This window comes from Bos indicus x Bos taurus, chromosome 11, assembly GCF_003369695.1.
Source record: "Bos indicus x Bos taurus breed Angus x Brahman F1 hybrid chromosome 11, Bos_hybrid_MaternalHap_v2.0, whole genome shotgun sequence".
Taxonomy (NCBI): domain Eukaryota; kingdom Metazoa; phylum Chordata; class Mammalia; order Artiodactyla; family Bovidae; genus Bos; species Bos indicus x Bos taurus.
Window position 1 is genome coordinate 60,989,541 of NC_040086.1, and position 25,422 is coordinate 61,014,962.

The 25,422-nt window shown below is 34.7% G+C and overlaps 1 protein-coding gene across 8 annotated transcripts in view; it reads left to right on the forward strand.

The window, feature by feature from the left end:
- Positions 1 to 25,422, forward strand: part of EHBP1 (EH domain binding protein 1) — a 355,442-nt gene that overhangs the window by 144,774 nt on the left and 185,246 nt on the right. For 5 of the 8 annotated variants that reach the window (XM_027555605.1, XM_027555603.1, XM_027555608.1 and 2 more), the window contains exons 7-10: positions 2,077 to 2,216; positions 20,561 to 20,665; positions 21,316 to 21,438; positions 24,941 to 25,181. In XM_027555605.1, the coding sequence (XP_027411406.1) occupies positions 2,077 to 2,216; positions 20,561 to 20,665; positions 21,316 to 21,438; positions 24,941 to 25,181 (609 nt within the window). The remainder of the gene's footprint in view (positions 1 to 2,076; positions 2,217 to 20,560; positions 20,666 to 21,315; positions 21,439 to 24,940; positions 25,182 to 25,422) is intronic. The other 3 variants (XM_027555607.1, XM_027555611.1, XM_027555610.1) reach the window with 1 other exon arrangement.

Consider the following 25,422-nt stretch of genomic DNA (forward strand, 5'->3'; position numbering starts at 1 on the left):
CAGCCTTTCAAAAATTGCACAGGAAAGTACAATACAGTTTAGATAACCAGTTTGCTATAACCATTATCTTTTGCAAATATCACTTCTTAAGCAGTGCATAGCATTGCACAAAGATAGTTCCTATACCCAGTTATAGTCTCCTGAAAGAATAAAATTTTAATTGGTTAGAAAGAGGTGAACATACCTAGAGCAAGGAAAAAAAATAGTAACAGTTCTCTTAGTTGTTCCATACAGTCAAATCAACAGTAAGTGTATGTTTTGGGTGTAGTGAAAGGGTTAGTACGTACTTGGAATACTGAGAGGAAAACAGAAATTCTGTGCCTAAGACTTAAATGGTGATAGGAAGAATGAGCGTTTCATTCTAATCTGCATCACACTTCTGAATGTGTTTGACCTAGTGGAAAGTGGTTACTATAATTGGCCATGTCTATTTGACTGATTAGTCTGGATTCTGTGCGTCAGTCAAAATGAGATGTTTGGCAGTCATCTACAAATGACTTGGTAGATAACAATAAGCCTCTTCTCTGCAAAGTTGGCTTCTGTGGGAGTGAGGTAGAGGGACAGTGCAGGAAGCAATTACGTCTTTCATCTCAGGACTTTAAATTATAGATTTAAATATTGAAAAGTTAAAAATAAAGACCTTACCCTGAAGTTCAAGCCAAAATGAAAAGAAAGGAAGCAGAGAAAGAAGAGAGACATAATCAGAGAAGATTCTTTGAAGGTGGACTCCTTTCTACTAGGCAGAAGCAGTAAGTGATTTAGCACCATTCATGGGAATTTGCATGAGAGGAAATTCAGTCAAACCAAATATCAGTTTGAGTGAAGTATGTTCTCAGAACACTCTAAACCACCTCTCTATCTCCTCATTGGTTGCCTGCTCACCTTTCCAAAAGAAAATGTTCAGGGCAAAAATATAGGAGATAAAATAAAGCAAGTTAACATTTTAAGAACACTATTATATATTGAAATTCTATCCTAGTGATAGGAAAGCACTTTGTAAGGCATTTGCATGAAGTAATACAACTGTTTTTGCCCATACAGACTTTGTGTCACTAAATTTGTCTTGAAAAGGGGAAATTATTTTAACACTAAGCTTATATGAGATAAAATGTGAAGAATTAAAAAAAAAAGTTTAGTCTGCAAAATCATATCATATTTAGAAGATAAGTGAATGTTAACAAGCATACTTTACAAAAGAAAAGTGTCTTTTGTTTTGTTTTTATTGTAGTAAAATGAAAAACAGTGTTTTAATTCAGCTTTCTGGATTTGGTGGAAAAATACCAGATTGAAATTTAGTTAGTACATCTCATGTTAGAAATATGTTTCATTCACTGTAATTTATTTGAAATTTAAGGTGAAAATAACAGATCAAGAAAACTTACATTAGTTAATATTGAGTAGTACACTGTATAAGTTTGTATTTAAAATACTTTAAGATAAAAATCATTTTTGTGTTTTATCAAATGTATGGTCTTTAATTAACCCAAGATGGAAATTTAACCCATTTTTCATTATGTAATTCTTACAAAGGCTAGGCTTTCAAGTGCTTTTTCAATTACTATAGTTTCTTAACTTTTGGCAAGTTTAAACTTCTTTGAGAAAAATACACATCTAAATAAGATTTAAATATAATTTACAGGGTTTACCACTTCTTTTTACTCCTACACACAAAACCAAAAGGATTCTTGGACTTTAGATTAAGAATTTCTATTCTAATTACTTCTGCAAGTTTGAATATTTTTAAAGTCTAGATCTCATCTGCTTTGCAGACTGTCCTGATATTTTATGAAACAAGTTTTTGTTTCTAAACTTTGTGATCAGAAGACCATACTTTAATTCCATGAAGAAAATTTTAGATATGTAGCACAGAATTTAACTAACCAGTTAATATTTACTGTCTATTAATTAAATGTTCAATTTAAAAATTAATGAATGTTTAGATTATTCAGTAGTTTTGTATAACTGTTTAAAAAGTCTTGTTAACATTTAGAGAGAAGAAATATATTAATATTATTTTATTAAGAAACAACCCTTTTTTTGGCAATGTCATTTAATAAACTATTATCATTGATGTAGGGATGAAGACATGCAAAGTTTGGCTAGTTTGATGAGTATGAAGCAAGCTGACATTGGCAATCTAGATGACTTTGAAGAAGATAATGAAGATGATGATGAGAACCGAGTGAACCAAGAGGAAAAGGCAGCAAAAATTACTGGTTGGTTGGTTTTATTTGCTTTAAACTAAAAATTTATCTTTTTTTGCAGAAAAACTCATTGTTGTTTCCCAGGAAAAAATCAATTCCACTAACAAGGTATTTTTTCTTCCTTAATACTCCTAATATAATACAGCATTTAGCTTGCTGGAAACTTTATATGCTGATGGTAAATAACAGAGTTTAACAAGTCCAAGGCTAGTCAAGAAAGCATCAAACTACTGAATATAGTATGAAGTAACCTAAATATATTCATAGTTATTTTGTCATTGTATGGAATGAATGCTAAGTAAAAATCTGTCTTAAGGAAAAGATGAGGAGATAACATTGACTACCTTCCTCTAGTTCATGTTCATTTATTCACATGAAGTGTATGGACATTCTTTGTTTTGAATTTGTATACATCTTATGTATCCTTATATATAGAAGCTTCCATGCAAGTATTTCTTATAGCTGGTTTGATCAAACTACTAAAATGGTTAGTAGTTCAAACCTCTGTATTAATTGGTCAATAAATGGTTATCAACAATCTGGCTATCACCCTTAAGGAACTGATGTTACACCTTTATTATTGGAATGAAAATCAAGTACTATATACATATTCCTTTCAGCTAGGAAATTGCTATCAATTTCTGGATTGATATCTCTTGACTCTATCATCTATTCCCCTCTTGGTGATTTTTCCAAATTAATTGGGTACTTTGGCACTTATCTCTTGGCTATGCCTCAATTCTTGCTGTTTTATGGGGGATTTCCTTTGATCACATGGATGAGCAATTTAATGTCTTAATTAAAAACTTCTGTGACTTCCTCAACTCCAGTGACCTTTACTTTTACTTCTGTTAAAAGGAAGTGGTCAGACTTGTATGCAAAGATAGATGTTTTGTCCTGAGCAAATTTTATAAATTACAGTTGCCTCTTTATTGATTTGAACTGCATAGGTCCACTTGAATGTAGATATTTTTTAATAGTAAATACTGCAGTACTACATGATCTGTGGAGATGAATATGTAGGAACTGAGGACTTGAAGGAACCATGAATATAGAAGGCCAACTATAGGTTATACGTGGATTTTCCACTGTACAGAGGGTTGATGTTCCCTAAACTCTGTTTTATTCAAGGGTCAGCTGCATTGTTTTCTAATTTATGTTTGCCGTTTTGATTTCTTATTTAACCCAAGAATGTTTAGAAGAATGTGCTTTGTCATGGGCTGTGTTTATTTCTAGTTTAATTAGAATAAGATTCTGAAGCCTATCATATCTCAATTTTTTAAAAAATATTATTGAGATCTTTTTCTTTGTAGTGTAGATAGATGATCTGTTTTTGTAAGTATTTTATGAACATCTTTTTATATGTATATTCTCTTTGTTAGATTCAGCATGTAACTTTTAGACCCAAGTTTACATTTATATTATTTACTTATTTATATTCTTATGCTTTGTGTATAGTTCATCAATGAAAGAGAACTTCAATCCTAAATTATTTAGTTCATAAAAATTTATTCTTATACCTTCGTTGTGAATTAAAATTTGATCAGTTTGTACCATTTAATGCCTGTTGTCTAAAGTTTTTGCCTGATGTTGATATTTGTAATCCATACTTTCTTTGTATTTGGTGTATTTATCACTTTATTTTTATCCTATCTGTGTTAGATACTTCTCTTCATAAACAGTATTTTGTTATATTTCTTGCTATCTGACCTACTTAATTTCATTTCTATTACTTTATACTTTTATTTGGGAATTTTCTTCTTATTTTTTTCTACCCACTCCTTATATTTTTACCATTCTTAAATGTTCTTCAGTAGAGTAATTTGAAAGTTATACATCCTATATTTTCATTTTGGAATAGTATCCTCTGAAGTAAATAAGCCAGAGGGATAACTGAGCTTGTATTTCTCTACTAACATTAAAAGTGAAGCAGAATATGTTGACTCACCTTGTGTAAGATGAGAAATGCAATATGATTTCCTCTTCTCTATATTTGAATCTCTCCTTCCAACTCCTCCTGGCTGTTATTTTTATTTCAATAACATTTTGGGATTTCTTTTTTCAATAATAAATGCTGACATTTGCTTGTTTATAATGTCAGCAGAATTATATAATAATTTTTAAAATGCCATGTCTTTGCTGTCTTTGAGTTCTTTGTTTGATTTGGCTAGTTGAAGTACTTCAGGAAGGGAAGTTATGTCCTTTCCTTACCAATTCCAACTACTTCTTACCTATTCTTCAAATTTTAATTCTTTTGCCACATCCTCTGAGAAGCCTCTTATGCCCTCTACATTTAAAATTGTCACTCTGCCCCTTGTGCACTGTACCATTTACAAATGCATGCATTTTCTTACAGCATGAGTTTTTTATTCCAGTTGGGATGTAATTTAATCTTTTAATTAGAGAAATGGTTTATTCTTTGTATATGGCTTTTGGTTAAAACTAAATCTCAGTTAGGCATTTATACCATTAGTAGCAACTAGAATATCATACATTTTCATTGTTATAGCCATTTTGATCAGTGTTGTACTATTTTCATCACAGCAGTGGGAAAAAATAGTGATAGCATGTCACAAGTTCTGCACTGCTACTGAAAAGAAAAGAAAGGACAGTATTTTTGAGTGCAATACAGGTTTAGTGAAAGGATTCAGTAGTAATTAGATTTTATAGCTGAACTCTTATCTGAGTTCATTTGAGCTGCTATAACAAAATATCAAAGATTGGGTAGTTTATAAACAACAGAAATTTGTTTCTCACAGTTTTGGAGACTGGAAATCTGAGATCAGTGTGTCAACATGGTTGGGTAAGGACCATCTTCTGGGTCACAGACTTTTCATTGTATTCTTTACATGGTGGATGGGGGCAAGGGAGCTCTTTTGGGCCTCTTTTATAAGAGTATTAATCTCATCCAGCCTCATAACCTAGTCACCTCCCAAATGCCCCACCTCCTAATACTATCACATTGTAAATTAGGATTTCATTATATAAATTTTGAGAGACACAAACATTCATACCATAACAACCTTTATTGCTTAAACAAACATATATACTTTAATTTCTAAGATCCCTACTGCAGAAGTAACTTCTGGCGATAGCCTAAAATTCTCTGACTCTAATAGAAGTTACTTTTGATGATCCAAAATTTCTTTGGAATGCTACTGGTTTGTGTTATCATTTATGTATTTATTTTCCGTATTTTGTGCAATTCCTTCAAGGTAGAGACTATATTTTGATCATTTTTTCCTCTCTAGCTTCTAACACATTGTCTGGAACACACTAAGGGTTTAAAATATTTTAAATGAAAGGCCACAAATGAATGAGTGGGCTTCCCTCTCCTATTGTAGCCCACATTGGTCACTCTGACCTATTGTCTTGTTCCATTCATTTTGACCTTTATACTGTCTTATATTAATATGAGATGTGATGGTCCCATTTGATGGACGAAATGCGATCTGGAGGAGACACATAATTCAGACCTTAAATAATTCAAGAGTAAATAATTCATGACACAAAAGTAATGAATATAAACTGTGTGTTGAGGGAGCATAGGTAAGTACTGACAGTGGATATTTTGTTTGTTTTAGGTCAGTAATGCCACAATCATTGTAACATACTTATGCTTTGACATTAACATATTTCTCCTCAGTATTTTTTTTAACTGTCATTAGAGCATTAAATCGGAGAAGGCAATGGCACCCCACTCCAGTACTCTTGCCTGGAAAATCCCATGGGTGGAGGAGCCTGGTAGGCTGCAGTCCATGGGGCCGCTAAGAGTCGGACATGACTGAGCGACTTCTTTCACTTTTCACTTTCATGCATCGGAGAAGGAAATGGCAACCCACTCCAGTGTTCTTGCCTGGAGAATCCCAGGGATGGGGGAGCCTGGTGGGCTGCCGTCTGTGGGGTCGCACAGAGGCGGACACGACTGAAGCGACTTAGCAGCAGCAGCAGCAGAGCATTAAATGTATTTCCTTGCGTGTTTAACTCAGTATTTTCTATTATATTTGCAGAGGACAATTACTTAAATTAATAGCACAGCATGTTATGGCAGTTAAATTAAAAACACAGCTTATTTTGACTTCCTTAGTTACATTTTTTTTAGCACATGTAAATTTCATTCCAAAATGAACTCTCAGAAGTTTTTGTTTGTTTGTTTGTTTTTAGCACCAGCACTGCCACTCTAAAAATGTTTGAGTAAAATATTTTTAAGATAATAAAAAATATTAAAATTTAACCTTAGTAATGTGTGAATAATAACTTAAGAGTAACCAAAGTGAATGTATTGTGTAAATATGGTACAAATAAAGGATGGTGGGTATTTTTATTTACCAGATAAAGTGGCAATAATAGAGCTTACATTTACTCTTCCTTGTAGCTTTAAAAATTGTTGATGCAATTTTTATAAAGGAAGGAATTATTTAAAAATTTCTCTATATTAAATATATCTTTATGTTATAATATGAATGCATAAAATACAGTCACATTATACCAATAAAATTATATATTATTTCCAGTAAAATTATATGGGCATATTATTTCTTCATATTTATATGAATATATATATATAAGCTGCAAACTTCTTAAACAGACTGTTAGAATTATTTTGAGTATATCTTAGATTGATACCTAGGGGATCTTCATTTAGCCTATGTTCTTATGGAGTATAGCTGTAAATCATTAGTAATTGATAAAGTATATCTTCTGAAATTACAGACTTTGCTTGAAGTAAAATTAAATTCATGGTATATATTTAATTTAGACTGATCAAGGGCTTCCCTGGTGGCTCAGCGGTAAAGAATTTACCTGCAGTGCAGGAGATGCAGGTTCAATCCTTGAGTCAAGAAGATCCTCTAGAGAAGGAAATGGCAACCCACTCCAGTATTCTTGCCTGGAAAATCCCTTGGACAGAGGAGTCTGATGGGCTACAGTCCATGGGGTTGCAAAAGAGTTGGACATGACTTAGCAACTAAATGATACCAACTGATCAAAAGCCTCTTCTCTATCTGAGATAAAATTCACTGCTAAGTGGATACAGGGACTGGCTGTTAGGTAGGAACCTTTTATTGAAGTTACCCATATAGATGTTTTCTGCAGAGGTGCAGTATGCATGAATGGGTAGTTGGAAAAATCACTGAAATGTAGTGGGAGTGATAGACATTGGAACTGAACAAACAAAGCCTTTTAATATGAAGTTTACTGTAGCAGGTACTCAAAATTATATATGGTTTCAAAACAATTAGTACCTCTCTCTATGTGGCAACCTCACAGTACTTGAATGAGGATTTGTTCATTTGATCATCTTTGGGATTCATGTTGAATTTCTGAATATACACCAACAGAAATGGGAGAAAAAAGTGACATTGTCACATTAAGTGACAAAGTCTTACTGAATGTAGCTAAGAAGATTTGATTTAAATGAAGCAGTGTACTGCTACTGCTGCTAAGTCATTCCAGTCGTGTCTGACTCTGTGCAACGGCAGCCCACCAGGCTCCCCCGTCCCTGGGATTCTCCAGGCAAGAACACTGGAGTGGGCTGCCATCTCCTTCTCCAATGCAGGATAGTGAAAAGTGAAGTCGCTCAGTCGTGTCTGACTCCTAGCGATCCCATGGACTGCAGCCTACTAGGCTCCTCCGTCCATGGTATTTTCCAGGCAAGAGTACTGGAGTGGGGTGCCATTGCCTTCTCTGGAAGCAGTGTACAAAAAAGCATTATTGGGGAAATCAAACATCATGAGAAACTTGAAAGTTCCCTGGTATACTTATAATTGTTGCAGAGATTGGCAGTGATTCTAGTTAGGTTTAACCAGACATTCAGACTCGCAGGACCCAAATAGCGCAAGCTTGGCCTTAAACTCATTTAGAAGGATATTGGACAAGAAACAGCATTCAGCAGAGCATTCCTCTTTCACTGGAGTTTTCAATGGCAGCCCAGTTGCTATTCTTTGATCTCTACCCCCAAATGACAACTTGGGTACAAGGAGATTAGATCCATATAGTTAGAAACAGGGATTATCTTGGCTTACAATATTTATGATGCCCAAGAACTAATAGCTTTTGTAACAGTTTGATAAGTATAGTTTCCAGGGTCCCTGTGAGGGACATGCTCAATTACATGCATATCCACAATCAGCGAAGGTCAAACCGTGGCCTTCCATTAGGTATGTAGTTCATTTAGAGTCCTCCCATCCAGATGCAGGGTGAATCAAAGGCTTCCCTGGTGATTCAGCTGGTAAAGAATCTGCCTACAATGCAGGAGACTTGGATTTGATTCCTGGCTGGGGAAAATCCCTGGAGAAGGGAATGGCAACCCATTCCAGTATTCTTGCCTGGGAAATCCCATGGATAGAGGAGCCTGGTAGGTTACAGTCCATGGGGTTGCAAAGAGTCCGGCATGACTGAGTGAGTAACACACACACATACACATATCCAGAACAGTTTATATATCAGGATTTATTTTTACCATGAGCAATATTGCCTGGTGTTTGTTAATCCTTTTTCTATAGTTGGTAAAGTTAATTCAGGAGGAGGAAGAGAAAGTGACATATTGGCTACCTTCAGGGAACATAATCTTACAGCACAGATGGTAGTAGAGAAGATAGCAGTTCATATTTGAGGATCTAGAGTTGATTATGGTATGACTCAGCCCTCTGAGATTAAATGTCCTACTTGCTAGGGTTATCGATAGGGATAAATAGGTCTCTTTTCTTAGATTAAAAGGTTTCTCAGAATTAACCTGGGGCTCTGGTCGGAAAATACATCTATTAATTTGTCCGTTTTTTTTACTTCTGGTTTTTTGCTTCTGGGGTTTACACTCTGGTACTTAGGAGACAAATTAACAAAATCATAGAATTGCTGTGGACTCTATAAAGTAACAATAAATTAAAATGACCACCTATTTTGGAAATCTGTGTGAAGGATGAGAATTTCTGGAATATCGCATCTGTTATTTAGGTTGTAAGGTTGGAAAATAGAAGCAGAGAGGTGGGGCATTTCTAGTGTCTTGAGCTAAAAAGTTTGCAAGGTATCAAGCTAACTCTTAAAGGAGTTTGAGACACTAGGATGAGAGACTGAAGATAGCAAGAACATTTCTTCTCAGTGTTTAGAACTCAAATGTATCAACTGAAAGAATAGTAGAAGTGGCCGAAGATAGAAACTACAAATTCAGCCTGCTTTCTATGTGACTCTTAAACCATAATGCTGCTTGGTTGGTACTAAAGACAACTGAACATTATCTAGCACCCCAAGCAAGACTCTGGGAGAATTCTGTGGATACTGAGAGTCCATCTGACAGAACCACAAGGGAAGTAAGAACTCTGAAGGAGAAGTTGGACGATCTCCAGTATTATTTAGGAAAGAGACAAGAGACAATTAATATTCTAAGTACCCATATGCATTCTTTAAGGATTTATCCTAGAAATGCAAGGTTGCTTTAACCATAGTAACAGAATAAAGGAGAAAAATCATATAATTACCTCAATAGATGCAGAAAGGAACATTTGAAAAAATTCAATACCAATTTCTCAGCAGTTTTAATATAAAGGAATTTCTTCATTTTGATAAATGGCATCTGTGGTGAGCTAACATCATATATAATGACGAAACACTGAACACTTTTCCTCCAGAGATTGGGATCAAGGCCAGGATGTTTGCTGTCTCCACTTTTATTCAATATTGTACTGAAGACCTTAGCAAGGGCACATGATACAAAATCAATATAGAAAATTTATATTTTTGTATATGAACAGTAAACATTTGGAAGATAAGGTTAATGAAACAATTTCATTTACAAAGGAGGCTGAAAGTAACATAGACTTCTTCAAAATGAATTTAGCAAAAGATGTAGAAAAACCTCTACCCTGAAAGCTATAATACATTATTGAAGGTAATTAAAGAAGATCTTATTAAATAGAGATTCTATGTTCATAGATTAGAGAACTCAATATTGTAAAGATGTTATCTTCTCCCCAAATAGATCTATGTTCAACTCAGTGCCATTCATAATCCTAGCAGGCTTTTTTTTTCTGACTGTGCTGGGTTCTTCATTGTGGTGCATGGGCTTCTCTTGTTGCAGAGCACAGGCTCTAGAGCATGGGCTTTAGTAGTTCTGGAGTGCGGACTCTAGTTCTGGCATACAGGCTCTCAAGCGTGCAGGGTCACTAATTGCGGCATGCTCGCATAGTTGTGGTGTGCTGGCTTAGTTGCCCTGCAGCATGTGGGATCCTGGTTCCCTAATCGGAGAATGAACCCAGGTTCCCTGCATTGGAAGGCGGATTTTTAACTGCTAGACCATCAGGAAGTCCCTTAGCAAGCTTTTTAAAGAGTAGACATTGATAGCTGATTCTGAAATACAGTTGGATTTATAAAGGAACTGAATAGCCCAAACAATATTGAAAAGGAACAGAATTGTTAATACTGTCTGACATCAAGATTTACTATAAAGCTGTGATAATTAAGATAGTATGGTGTTGGCATAGGAAAGATGAGTGGAACAAAACATGAAGTCCTGAAATAGAAACGTCTTTGGTGAATTAATTTTAGCAAAGGTACAGGACAGTTCAGTAAAGAAAAGATTTTCAACAAATTATGCTGAAACACCTAGATATCTGTATGGAATGAGTCTCAATTCCCACATATATACAAACATTAATTCAAGGTAAATCATGGACCTAAATGTAGAAGCTAAAACTATAAAGCCTCTGGAAAAAAAGAGACTATATTTGTGGCCTAAGAGTGGACAGAAGGTTCTTATATTACACAAGACACAGAAAGTAACAACCATGAAAGAAAAATTTGATGAATTGACTTTGTCAAACTTTAAGATGCATACTATTGAAATAGGCCAATAAGAAAATGTATGGGCAATTTACAGACTAGAAGAAAATACTCAAAATGCATATATCTGACTTGTATCTGGAATAGGTGATTTTAATGTCCTCTAACTCAATAATAAAAAGACAACCCCCCCTTTTTTTGTGTGTGGTAATGGGCAAGGATTTGAACCTGTGGTTCATGAAGAAAGATACATCGTTAGCCAGTAAGCATTAGAAAATCTTGTTAGAGTCATTTGTCATCAGGGAAAAGCAAATTAAAATCATCATGAACTATAGCTCCACATTCCCCAAGTGGTTAAAATTTTAAAAACTGGCAATAAATTCTCAGTGTTGGTAAGGATGTGGACCTACTGGAACTCTCATCCATTGTTCATGAAGAATATAATAGTAAGGTCACTTGGGAAGTTTCTTATAAACACTACAGATATACCTAGGGCATATGTTTATAAAAATAAACATTAATAACATTAATAAATATTATAAAAATGTACCCTCTGACCAAGCATTCCGCTCCTTGTGGAGTGGAATCTTTATCCTTAAGAAAACATGTATCCAGAAAAGACTAGCATAAAAATGTTCATAATATTTTATTCATAAGAGCCCCAAACTGGAAACAGCTCAGGTATATGTACATCAACAACAATATGGCTGAAGCATATTATATTTGTGAATGGAATACTATTCAGCAATAAAAATGAACTACTGATGTGTTCAGCAACATGGCTAGATCTCAAAACTATCATGCTGAGTGAAAAAGGATTTACATAAGTGTATGTACTATATTCTGTACTCTAAGGCCAAATTTGCCTGTTAATCCAGGTGTCTCTTGACTTCCTACTTTTGTATTCCAGTCCCCTATAATGAAAAGGACATCTTTTTTGGGTGTTAGTTCTAGAAGGTCTTGCAGGTCTTCACAGAACCAACCGTTCAACTTCAGCTTCTTCAGTGTTACTGGTTGGGGCATAGCTTGGATTACCGTGATATTGAATGATTTGCCTTGGAAACAAACAGATCATTCTGTCGTTTTTGAGATTGCATCCAAGTACTGCATTTCGGACTCTTTTGTTGACTATGATGGCTACTCCATTTCTTCTAAGGGATTCTTGCCCACAGTAGTAGATAAAATGGTCATCTGCGTCAATTTCACCCATTCCAGTCCATTTTAGTTTGCTGATTCCTAAATGTCGATGTTCACTCTTGCCATCTCCTGTTTGACCACTTCCAATTTGCCTCGATTCATGGATCTAACATTCCAGGTTCCTATGCAATATTGCTCTTTACAGCATTGGACTTGGCTTCTGTCACCAGTCACATCCACAACTGGGTGTTGTTTTTGCTTTGGCTCCATCTGTTTATTCTTTCTGGAGTTATTTCTCCACTGATCTCCAGTAGCATATTGGGCACCTACCAACCTTGGGAGTTCATCTTTCAGTGTCCTATCTTTTTGCCTTTTCATACTGTTCAGGGGTACTCAAGGCAAGAATACTGAAGTGGTTTGCCATTCCTTTCTCCAGTAGACCACATTTTTTCAGAACTCTCCACCATGACCTGTCCATCTTGGGTGGCACTACACAGCATGGCTCACAGTTTCATTGAATTAGACAATGCTGTGGTCCATGTGATCAGAATGGTTAGTTTTCTGTGATTGTTTTCAATCTCTCTGCCCTCTGATGGAGAAGGATAAGAGTCTTATGGAAGCTTCCTAATGGGAGAGACTGACTGAGGGGGAAACTGGGTTTTGTTCTGATGGGTGGGGCCATGCTCAGTACATCTTATATCCAATTTTCTGTTGATGGGTGGAGCTGTGTTCCCTCCTGGCTATTTACCTGGGACCAAATTATGTGGAGTTAATGAAGATAATGGCGACCTCCTTCAAAAGGTCCCATGCATGCACTGCTGCACTCAGTACTCCCAGCCCAGCAGCAGGCCACCACTGACCTATGTCTCCGCTGCAGATTTCTGGACACTTCTGGGCAAGTCTGGGTCAGTCTTTTGTGGGGTCACTACTCCTTTCTCCTGGGTCCTGGTGTGCACAAGGTTCTGTTTGTGCCCGCCAAGAGTCTATTTCCTAGTCCTGTTTAAGTTCTGGCTGCTCTGTGGTGGGGTTAATGGCGACCTGGTCATAGCAAATGCCCTTTTCCAACAACACAAGAGAAGACTCTACACATGGACGTCACCAGATGGTCAATACCAAAATCAGATTGATTATATTCTTTGCAGCCAAAGATGGAGAAGCTCTATACAGTCAGCAAAAACAAGACTCAGAGCTGACTGTGGCTCAGATCGTGAAACCTTGTTGCCAAATTCAGACTTAAATTGAAGAAAGTGGGGAAAACCACTAGACCATTCAGGTGTGACCTAAGTCAAATCCCTTAGGATTATACAGTGGAAGTGAGAAATAGATTCAAGGGATTAGATCTGATAGATTGCCTGATGAACTGTGGATGGAGGTTGGTACAGGAGGGAGGGATCAAGACCATGCCCAAGAGAAAGAAATGCAAAAAAAGCAAAATGGCTGTCTGAGGAGGCCTTACAAATAGCTGTGAATAGAAGAGAAGTGAAAAGCAAAGGAGAAAAGGAAAGATACACCCATTTGAATGCACAGTTCCAAAGAATTGCAAGGAGAGATAAGAAAACCTTCTTCAGTGATCAGTGCAAAGAAATAGAGGAAAACAATAGAATGGGAAAGACTAGAGATCTCTTCAAGAAAATTAGAGATACCAAGGCAACATTTCATGGAAAGATGGGCTCGATAAAGGACAGAAATGGTATGGACCTAACAGAAGCAGAAGATATTAAGAAGAGGTGGCAAGAATACACAGAAGAACTATACAAAAAAGATCTTCACACCCAGATAATCATGATGGTGTGATCACTCACCTAGAGCCAGACATCCTGGAATGTGATGTCAAGTGGGCCTTAGGAAGCATCACACGAACAAAGCTAGTGGAGGTGATGAAATTCCAGTTGAGCTATTTCAAATCCTAAAAGATGGTGCTGTGAAAGTGCTGTACTCAATAACCAGCAAGTTTGGAAAACTCAGCAGTGGCCACAGGACTGGAAAAGGTCAGTTTTTATTCCAATCCCAAAGAAAGGCAATGCCAAAGAATGCTCAGACTACTGCACAATTGCACTCATCTCACACGCTAGTAAAGTAATGCTCAAAAATCTGCAAGCCAGGCTTCAACAGTCCATGAACTGTGAACTTGCAGATGTTCAAGCTGGTTTTAGAAAAGGCAGAGGAACCAGAGATCAAATTAACAACATTCCCTGGATTATCAAAAAAGCAAAAGAGATTCAGAAAAACATCTGTTTCTACTTTTTGACTATGTCAAAGTCTTTGACTGTGTGGATCACCACAAATTGTGGAAAATTCTGAAAGAGATGGGAATACCAGACCACCTCACCTGCCTCCTGAGAAATCTGTATGCAGGTCAGGAAGCAATGTTAGAACTGGACATGGAACAACAGACTGGTTCCAAATAGGGAAAGGAGTATGTCAAGGCTGTATATTGTCACCCTGCTTATTTAACTTATATGCAGAGTACATCATGAGAAACACTGGGCTGGATGAAGTACAAGCTAGAATCAAGATTGCTGGGAGAAATATCGGTAACCTCAGATATGCAGATGACACCACCCTTATGGTAGAAAGCGAAGAAGAACTAAAGAGCCTCTTGATGAAAGTGAAAGAGGAGTGTGAAAAAGTTGGCTTAAAGCTCAACATTCAGAAAACTAAGATCATGGCATCCGGTCTCATCACTTCATGGCAAATAGATGGGGAAACAGTGACAGACTTTATTTTTGGGGGCTCCAAAATCAGTGCAGATGGTGACTGCAGCCATGAAATTAAAAGACGCTTGCTCCTTGGAAGGAAAGTTATGACCAACCTAGACAGCATATTGAAAAGCAGAGACATTACTTTGCCAACAAAAGTCCGTCTGGTCAAGACTATGGTTTTTCCAGTGGTCATGTATGGATGTGAGAGTTGAACTATAAAGAAAGCTGAGCGCTGAAGAATTGATGCTTTTGAACTGTGGTGTTGGAGAAGACTCTTGAGAGTCCCTTGAACTGCAAGGAGATCCAGCCAGTCCATCCTAAAGGAAATCAATTCTGGGTGTTCATTGGAAGGACTAATGTTGAAGCTGAAACTCCAATACTCTGGCCGCCTGATGTGAAGAACTAACTCATTTGAAAAGACCCTAATGCTGGGAAAGATTGAAGTCAGGACGAGAAGGGAACGACAGAGGATGAGATGGTTGTATGGCATCGCCAACTCAATGGAAATGAGTGTGAGTCAACTCCGGGAGTTGGTGATGTACAGGGAGGCCTGGTGTGCTGCAGTCCATGTGGTTGCAAAGAATCAGACACAACTAGTGACTGAACTGAATTTATGTACTGTATGATTCCATTTACATGATGTTCTGGAAGAGGCAAAACTAATCTGGTGTTAAAAATATTAGCATAGTGTCAGCTAGTGTATTTGGAGATTGTCTGAAAGAGGCATGACAGAATTAGTGGGAATTTGGTGGTGGTGTAGTACTCTGCCTCTTGTGTCACATGGATGTATATACATTTGTCAAAATTCATTGAACTGTACATTTTAAGATTTATACCTTTCATATATGTGCATGAGTAAAATGCTGGAAGGTAATGTGAGAATTATAATAAATTCATTAGATTAGTAAGAAAATGAATGATTTCAACTTTCTCATTTATTGGTCTACTGTGTGGTAGCTAGTCTTCAAAGATTGTCCTCCAGTGAGTGAAACGGACCTCCCAGTATTCATGCCCTTTTGTAGCCCCCTCCCTGTCTTCTGGGCTGGTTCCATAAATCACTTTTAATCAATAGAATGCAGTGAGGAAGTGACATTCTGTAACTTCCAAAGCTAAGTTGTAGCTTCTACCTGAGCCCCTTGTAGTGCATTTTGTGGGAGATACCAGATGCCATATAAAATGTCCCGCTACCCGGGATTGCTGTGTTGAAAGGAAACCCCAAAATACCCATATTGACAGCTGTTTACAGTGGGGGGTGGGGAGGAGAGAGAGATGCCTGAACAGTCTTCAGTTGTTCCAGCCTCTCAGCTGAAACACCAAACATGCGTTTGAAGAAACAGTTTTAGACATCCAGCCCAGTTCAGTGTTTTGGTGATTTAATCCCAAGCCACTCTCTAACTGCAATGAACCACTCGGCTGAGTCCAGTCAATCCACAGAACTGTGAGAGATGATAATTTGTTTTAAGCCACCAAATTTTAGGTTGGTAGCTAAAACTAACGTTTCTAGAGATAAATGAAATGTGTTGTACATAGATACATAATACATACACATGTAGATATATGGATAGATATAAGATAAACACTAGATTAAAAACACAATTGCCAAAATTTAAAAATAAGGTGTATGTTTTTCTGCCTTTATAAAAATTATGGCTAGTATTAGGACTTTCATTCAGTTTATTCATTCATTCATTTGCAATATGATCTGCTAATGGGATTGAAAATCACATTATTAAACATATTAGTTATATCCATAAATCAAATATTTATGGGCTTAAAGCCTATGAGAAAAGTGACATCCTTGGAAACTTGATCTATGTCAAGAGGTTGCAGTGTTACTATCTTAAAATGAGATATGCCTGTACTGAATCCTATACTTTGGAGGGAAGAATGAGGATGCTACAAGATTTGTAGGTATATTGTAGCTCTAGGTAGCCCCCACCCCACCCCCACACTGGCCCTTTTAACTCCACTACAGTCTTTCTTAAAAAGAAAAACCCACCTATTCTTTGTGACAGTACTTCCATCCCCCTGTTTTGGTCCAGTGTGATAATCTCTCATGGTCAATTTCTATCTTCTTTTGCCTTCCTAACAATAAAGAAGAGTCTCAAATTACTTGACCCTGTGCTTCGATTGCTTGCCCCTAATTTAGTTTGCCTTCTTATTCTCACCAATATGAAACAAGTCTAGATGGACACACTGTTACCGATGACTTAATACTGCACTATAGGTTTATTGCTCAATTTCAGTAGTGCTAGGGTAGGTAGAAATTATATTTGTGCTATTACATATCATTATTAAATAACATTTTCCAACGTATAGACTTTTGGTGAAATAAATCTTTAATAAATAATAAAATATATAAATATATTGGGCCAGGGAATTTTTTTGATCAGGGTGGTATATTACTAGGAAAGTGTCCCACATAAAAAAATTCTGGGAATTTGTGTCGTGAACCTCCTTTTAAAGTTTTAACTTCTGTTTTTCTGATTATACATGTAAAACATATTGACTGCAAGAAATTTGGAAGTAACAGAAAAGTACTTTTTTTTTTTAAAGGAGAAATATATAACAAAATTTGTATTTTAGGCTCTGCATCGGCATATGCAAATACCAATTGACTTATTTTCATAAGTTTCACAGACAACTGTAGCTTGGTATGGCCAAACTGAATAGCCCCCTCTATAGTTCTAGAACTAATGTCCACACAGTCACCCAAGACAGAAACTTGGCAGGTATCCAAGATTCCTTTCCCCACTCCCCATGTCAAATTAAAACCTTCAAAACTTTCGTCTTAATTTATTCTTTAATTAGCAAATATTTACTAAGTCCCTCCCTTCATGAAATGGTGATGCTGAACTGCTCATCTTTTATCTTCCTATCCTGTTTTATTCAGTTGTTGCTACCATGTTGCTCCTGGAATGGATGTTTCTAAAATATGCATTTGATCTTACAATGGCTTCTCAGAGCTTTCAGAGTAAACTTCACATTCTTCATTTTGGTCACTGTAACCTTCATGACACCACATTGGCCAACCTCATCTCATTCCATTCCCCATCCCTGGCATCTTAACCCCCAAGCAACTTGCTGTTCCTCAGGTATATCATATTCTCATTTGCTTCCCTTGCATCGTTGTGGAAGGCCCTCCCCTTTCTCTTTTAATAATAACATTGATATCTATTTGTCTTATTTTCACTCAATAACTCCAGGAAGCCTTGCCAACCTCAGCCTGAGTTATACGCCTCTCTTCCAGTTTCACTTAGCCTACGATGCATGTCTCAATTATAACATATATTTATCATATATTGCCTTACTTATCTATCTGCCTCTCCAAAGTATAATAGGTACTTGAGAAATGTTTATTATGTAGATAAATGGTATGTCTTTGGAGATTGCTTCTTTTTATGATCTGGATCACTTTGTGAATGAATTCTAGAAGCAGAGGATCTAGGTGTTAAGTAAGGATTTATTTAAGATATGGATAAATAAGGAAAGCTAGGATAGGAAGGACAATTTATCATCAGAGATGAGAATGGAAATAAGTAGTTACTTTGGGTTAGTTAATGAGGGAGTGGTCCTTAGTGGTTTTACTTTATTTATTTTTTATCAGTGGTTTTAGATTTTTTTAATCAGTGGTTTTAGATATCACCAAAAGCATGATGAGGAGAAGGAAGTATTCTGAACATTCAGAAAAATTATAATGTAAATAATTTAGTCATGTGATAGTCACTTTGATAGTATTTAAATGAATGTCCATATTGTACATAAAAGTGTATAATGGAACAATAATAATGTTTTGAAGGTAAGGACCAAATTTAATGTTTCTTTAGTATTCCGTATATTGCCCCTTTTATAAGGTGTTTGAATAAATTATTTCTACTGTCATTGAAAATATGTCTAAGAATATTAAATAAAATGTGTAAAGAAAGTACAAATCTTTGAGCATTATTTTAAAATATTTTAACCAGTAATTGCACATCTGGGAATACAGTGCAAATAAATGATACTAATATACATGATAAAATGTGACTATTAATAATAATACCTCAGGATATTCTTGAGAATCAACTAATAACATATGCAGAGCCCTTTCTACTTCTTAATAGAGGTTAACTGCTGTTAACTAATGTTATTAATATTTGTTTTTTTCATGTTTTTTTAAGTTAAAAATAAATATCTGCAAACTTTTAAAAATACAAAACTAGTAATGAATGAAAAAAAGTCAGTCATGCACTTGTAGTCACATAGCATAGATTCTCCTATTACACTTCCTTGAAAATTGCAAAGTTACAGTAACTAGTAGTTTGGGGTAAAAAAATCTAATTTAAGAATGAATTCTTCCTATTAAGGAATTTGCTAGGTTAATTTGAGTCAGAATGAGATTTAAACTATTGGAAGGATAAAATGGAAGAAGATACTTTATAAAAACTGATTATTTAGCTCATATTATTCACAGACTAAGAGTCCAGTTAGTATTAATTCTGTTTACTCTTTTTTATTTTCTATGATTGACTATCTCAGGCAGTTTTATTCATACAAAATATATTTCTCATTCAGACAAGGGAAAAGAATAAGTTTGTCGGTTTTTCTAGTAGTCGTTTATGGTCTTTTTCAGTGTTAATTTCTTTCTTTATCAATGGTAAATTCCATGAGGGCAAAACTATGCCTAATATTTTTTTCATTCTTATGTTCCAAACATGGTACTTGGCTCAGAGTGATAAATAAGTATTTATTTGTTCAACAACAAATGATTGGATGAAGACAACCTTATTACAACCATGTATTTATATTATGTGGTTCAAATAAAATTTAGACTCTAGATTTGCGTGTTAAAGAACAGCATTTTAATGCTGAATTTGCGACTGTTTTCTATTTCTAACCATTTTATTTTCCACTGAATGATCTGGATCTGTTTGGTTTGTCCTAATGCCTAAGTTATTGCCAAGTTTTAACTTTGGAAATAGCAAGGATTAACTAGAATACTCTAGTAGGTTCTTAATATTTTATTCCAAGCTAATTTTCACCCAGTGAATCATAATTTCACATATTTGGAGTTGTCCAAAACGTGTATGACTCATTTTTTAAAATTCTATTTATGCACAGAATGAATTTTTATTTTAATATTTTGCTGTCTGTTCCTGTCTTTTTTATTCTGTCTCTTACTGGCTAAATAAGATATCCTGAAGCAAATACTCAGGAGTTCCCTTAAAAGCACAAATTCCCTAGAAAGCAGGAGTAGAAAATAGCTATTGCCTGCTTTTGTTATTTTGTGCTGATTTTTAACATTCTAGAATATTAACAAGTGCTTATTATGTTCATGATTCATGTAGATATATTCTTAAATCCTTTAATTTAAATTTAGAATACTATAAAACAAATAGCACATATTTTCTATGGTATCTGATGAAAATTTTTCTTTTCTATTTTTAATGCATTCATTTAAAGCCCTATTTTACAAATGTAGAATATGAAAGCCAATGGGTTATTATCTTTGTTTTGTATTTGTTAACCTAGTTAATAGTACTAATATAAATTTTAACAAAAATGTTCTCTATTTTAAATATGAGTACAGCATCACTTTCAGTTAAATACATCTGTTATAGTTTATCAAAATAACATCCTCGGACTGTATTCTTTTGATTAACCAAATATCCCCTCTCTTTGTCTTTTTGAGTAACAGCATGCTTCTATGACTCTTTAATTAAGTGACCTTTCCTTACATTTGTCTTGACTGGCTTCTGTTTACAGAAATTGTAAACCAATTGAATGCTCTGAGCAGCTTAGATGAAGATCAAGATGACTGCATAAAGCAAGCAAATATGCCTTCAGCTAAATCAGCCAGTTCCTCTGAAGGTCTAAGAGCTTTCTTCCTTTCTTTCTGCTTCTGATTGCCTGTATTTACTGTGACCTGCTACCTCTTGACTTTCTGTCTGTACTTAGCTGTCAGTTTTGTCTTTGTGCATTTCCTTTAATAAATTTTCTTTGGTAATTTGTAGTGCACCAACAGGCAACAGCATAACAGAACTTACCATCTTTAGCAAAACCCGTATCAGGATGATAGGCAGTGATTTTAAAATATCTTATAAGATAATAATTGGTCATATGACATATTTCTTTAGTTAGCTTATATATTGTAACAACATTGTTTTAGAAATATTTGCTTATATTACATCAGTTTGAATTATTCATTAATTTAGGAGTGAAAGACGTTTTTTCTCAATATATGTTAGTACTTTTTTATTGAATCAAGTAAGATTGAGATGAGTTTCTCTATTTTCTGTTATTTTCAAATTCATATGCATATGTCTGTTTTATTTTATTCGAATATGTTGGTATGCTACAAAATACTTGAATGGCATTCTTTCATTGGTAAAATGCTATGTCTTATTATTTGCAGGTATTATTAGTGTAAATTTTTACAGTTTGAAATGTTTCATGAATGAATGATAATTATGCTTAACTCTATGTAACCACAGTGAACTGACACATGTGTTTATTTTCAGAGCTTATCAACAAACTTAACTTTTTGGATGAAGCAGAAAAGGACTTGGCCACTGTGAATTTAAATCCGTTTGGTGATCCTGATGTAGCAGAATTAAACCCGTTTGGAGATCCTGATTCAGAAGGTAGCACATTTTTTCTTTACTTTTGAAGTCTTTATTTAGTCAAGTTCTCATGATTTGTAAGGACAGAAAGAGATTTTTTTGTTTTGTTTTAAAGACTTATAAATTTTGTTTATAATGACTATTATTTATTCAATACCACTTGCAATTGATTAGCAATTCTGGATAGCTTCTATTGAACTATTTTTAAAGAAAAAAGAAAGCCTACATAGACATTTACTTGGGGCTTATTTTTTTTTAACTCTGTATTAGTTTGGTCAAATAGGAAAGCTCTAATATTAGATATAACAGTATTTTACTTAGCTGGCATACAGTAAAGTCTCATTATTTTGGCCTTACCAAGCAAGATCAGGTTGTGGGAAATACCCATATTAGGATGATGGAGGTGGCCTCTCTCTTTATATGGCTTCTCCACCCTCACACCTCAGTCTGATGAGCCTCTCCACCCCTAATTCCCTGTCTCTAGCTGGGAATTATTCTCAGTAACAAAAGTTAAATTATGCATGTGAATGTCACAGAACAGAAGAAAAGATTAAGAGCTACTCCTGTCATATATACAACATATATAGAAGAAATAAAACCAAGGTTTTTTTCTCCTTAGTCATTTTTCTTATCAAGTAGTTTCAACCTATTAAAGCTTAGAAAAGAGCTTTAAAGAAATAAGACCTTTGTTTAATTAAAATCTGTTTGCTCAAAGTAAATGCAAGAATGGGTAACCCCTGTTTGCATCTTTTAGACTGCTTTTATGACATCCTCATGAGCTTTAAAGAATTTTGCTACTGCCGATCATGGTGAAAATACAGTTTCAATTTAAGGATTCACTGTATTAGAGCAATATCATTTCATAATCTACTTCTTCTTCTTCTCCTTCCTTTACTTTCTCCCTTCTTACCAAGTTCTAAATTAGTAAGTTTAGATTACTGAGATTGTATTTTTTTTGTGACTAATTTTATATTAAAGTATTTGAAATCTTAATGATTATAATACATCTTAGAAGTAATCTGGTTCAGCAGCCTCTTTTCACAGATTAGGGAGCTGAGGCCCAGAGGAATTAAGTGATTTGAACAAGAACTTCAGGTAAATGGAGGTGGAGTTGGAGCTAAGATTACTAATCAAGTGTCTTCTTTTGACCACAAAGCTCCTTAATAACATAGTATATATGTCTGAATACACTGAGTTAAAAAAAATTACCAAAATATTTTGAGATAGGAGTATTTGAGCTTTTCATTTTAAAATTAAATAAGTAATTTTTAAAAAACATATGTGTGTCTGTTTCCAAGGTATAGAAAAGAGTACTACATAATGTATATATTGTATCTCTATTTTGGAAAGGTTAAGAGAGCCTGATTCAGAATCTTTAATTATGCCTATAGAGCTAAGAATAAACTTGACAGCCAATATTTTCTTTAAATAAACACTTCTTGAAGACTTTAGAATAAGTATTTTCTATGAGAAGAATACTCATTTTTCTTGAAATAATTTATTATTAATTTTTATGATTAAAAACATGCATTCTCAAGTAACACAAGTAGTTAGGAAAGAAAAAAATGTGTTGTGGTTGTTTAGATATTTGTTTTTTTTTGTTTTGCTTTTATAGTTTTATTTCTCCTTTTAGATTCATGACAGTCTGTGCTTCAGTGACCTGTTTAGAAAGTCATTTTAAAATGTATGTTATCCTTTAAATGAAATAATCTCATCTTAAACTCTCCTTTGTTGCTATTCTATCATCTTTAAATCTTGCTCTATAGTTTGAGTACTTTCTTGCTTTTGGTTTTATAACTTACGAACTTGCTTGGATCAATTTTTGTAATCCTTTACCTGAAAGTAAAAATGAAAATGGTATTTCCATTAAACAGCTTTTGTCTATTTTGTTAATAAAAAATTGAGTGGGCAAAAAAACTCTTCAGTCTCTTCTACGCTCAGAGAAAAGAAAATGCTTCATTTAGATTAGTATAAAGGTTATAGTGGTGTTTGAGTATTATCCTGGTGTTACTAAAGATACAGTTACTGAGTCTCTTCTCTACCTTAGGCTGTTTTTAAATTCATTTCACTGTTGATTTATTATGATTTTATGAATTCTGTTCAATACTTTATGATTGCTTCACCAGGGTGTATAGAATTTCAATTTAGAGTTGTTTGTTTTAGTTATCTTTTCAATATAAAGACAAAATAATTTTTCTGGACTAATGTATAAAGTATAAGTAAAAGTAGTTTGACTCTAAAATATGAAAATCATATATATATGTCAATGAAGAGATTTTTATGTTAATTGGATTATATTGTTTGAAATGTCACTTATGAAACAATTATTTTTCTTGAAGATTTTAATAACCAATTTTCTGCCTTCTCCTAGAAATATTTTGTTAGAGTTGCATGGCATAATTAAAATTACTTTTGAACTGTTCTGTGATTATCAGCTCTCTGAAACTTTTTTCCAATTTAGGGAAGTGTTTATATCATTAAAATCTAAATTTTAAACAGTTTTATTATACATTCCAGTTTGGGGTGTGTTTTTTTTTTTTTTTTTTTTTTGGTGGGGGGCCACGCTCTGCAGCTTATGGGATCTTAGTTCCCTAACCAGGGATTGGACCCAGGCCCATGACAGTGAAAGCACAGAGTACTAACCACTGAACTGCTGTGAAGCTCTCCCTGCTTTTGTTTTAAAATATTAATAAACATAAAAGCAAAATGCTGGTACTAAGTACTCCATAAGTATTTTTGGAGGACATAATACTATCATAGTGCTTTTTGTGCTGTGAAGTCAGAATTTTATTTTTAAGAGTACCTTTGTTTTCAAATTGAAATTTGTAGTAAAATTTAGAATTTAGTGGAACACATCTATCTGCTCAGTATGATTTTAATGTAGCTCTTTCAACTTTTAAGTCTTGTTATTCCTTTATGTTATTATATAAAGTATTGACTGAATATGAATTATGTTGAAAAGGCCCATTAAAAGCTGTAAAGATTTAAGGTCTTATAGTATACAGAAACCTGGTCTTTGACGACTTCACAAAAACAAATTCAGTGACATATGGTGTATTTTTGATATATTCCAGAATGAATTTTCAGATTCCTAAGTGATCTCTGCTTATGTAACTACCAGAGACCATTCCAAAATTAAGTTCATTTTATGTTTTTTTTAAAAGCAGAAATTTTTATATATCAGTTTGGGGTGGGACAACTTAGTATAGTGAAATAAAATAAGCAACAATAGATATTGTACCTCTAAGAAGGTTAAAATTTCCAAAATCAGCATACCATAATGTCAATTTAGAAGAGATGCTAAGAGCATTAACAATTCAAAGATGCTATTTCAGAGAGCACCTAGAGAAGTACACAAAAATCTTAGATATCACATCTTTTGAACTTAGCCCCTCTAAAACACATTATTGATTTGCACTCTTTCAACCTCATAGAGTATTAATTCGAGTATTTTTGAAGACTAAATATATAAGCAAGTATCAGGTAGTATTAATTTAATTCATCTTTTGCTATTGTTTTCTAGAACAAATCACTGAAACAATTTCACCTAAAAAACCAGAAGAATCCTTTTATAGTAATAGCTATAATCCCTTTAAAGAGGTACAGACTCCACAGTATTTGAACCCATTTGATGAGCCAGAAACCTTTGTAACTGTAAAGGATTCTCCACCCCAGTCTACAAAAAGAAAAAATATAAGACCAGTGGACATGAGCAAGTATCTCTATGCTGATAGCTCTAAAGCTGAAGAAGAAGAGTTGGATGAGTAAGTACATTTCATTTTGCAATCATCATATTTTAACTAAAGAGGTCTTTCTGTAATATATCTTTGCGTGCATGTGTGCTCAGTCATGTCTAACTCTTTACGACCTCATGGACTATATAGTCCACAGGCTCTTCTGCCCAGGGGATTATCGTGGCAAGAATTCTGGAGTGGGTTGCCATTTCCTCCTCCAAAGGGTCTTCCTGACCCACAGATTGAACCCGCATCTCCTGCCTTGGCAGGT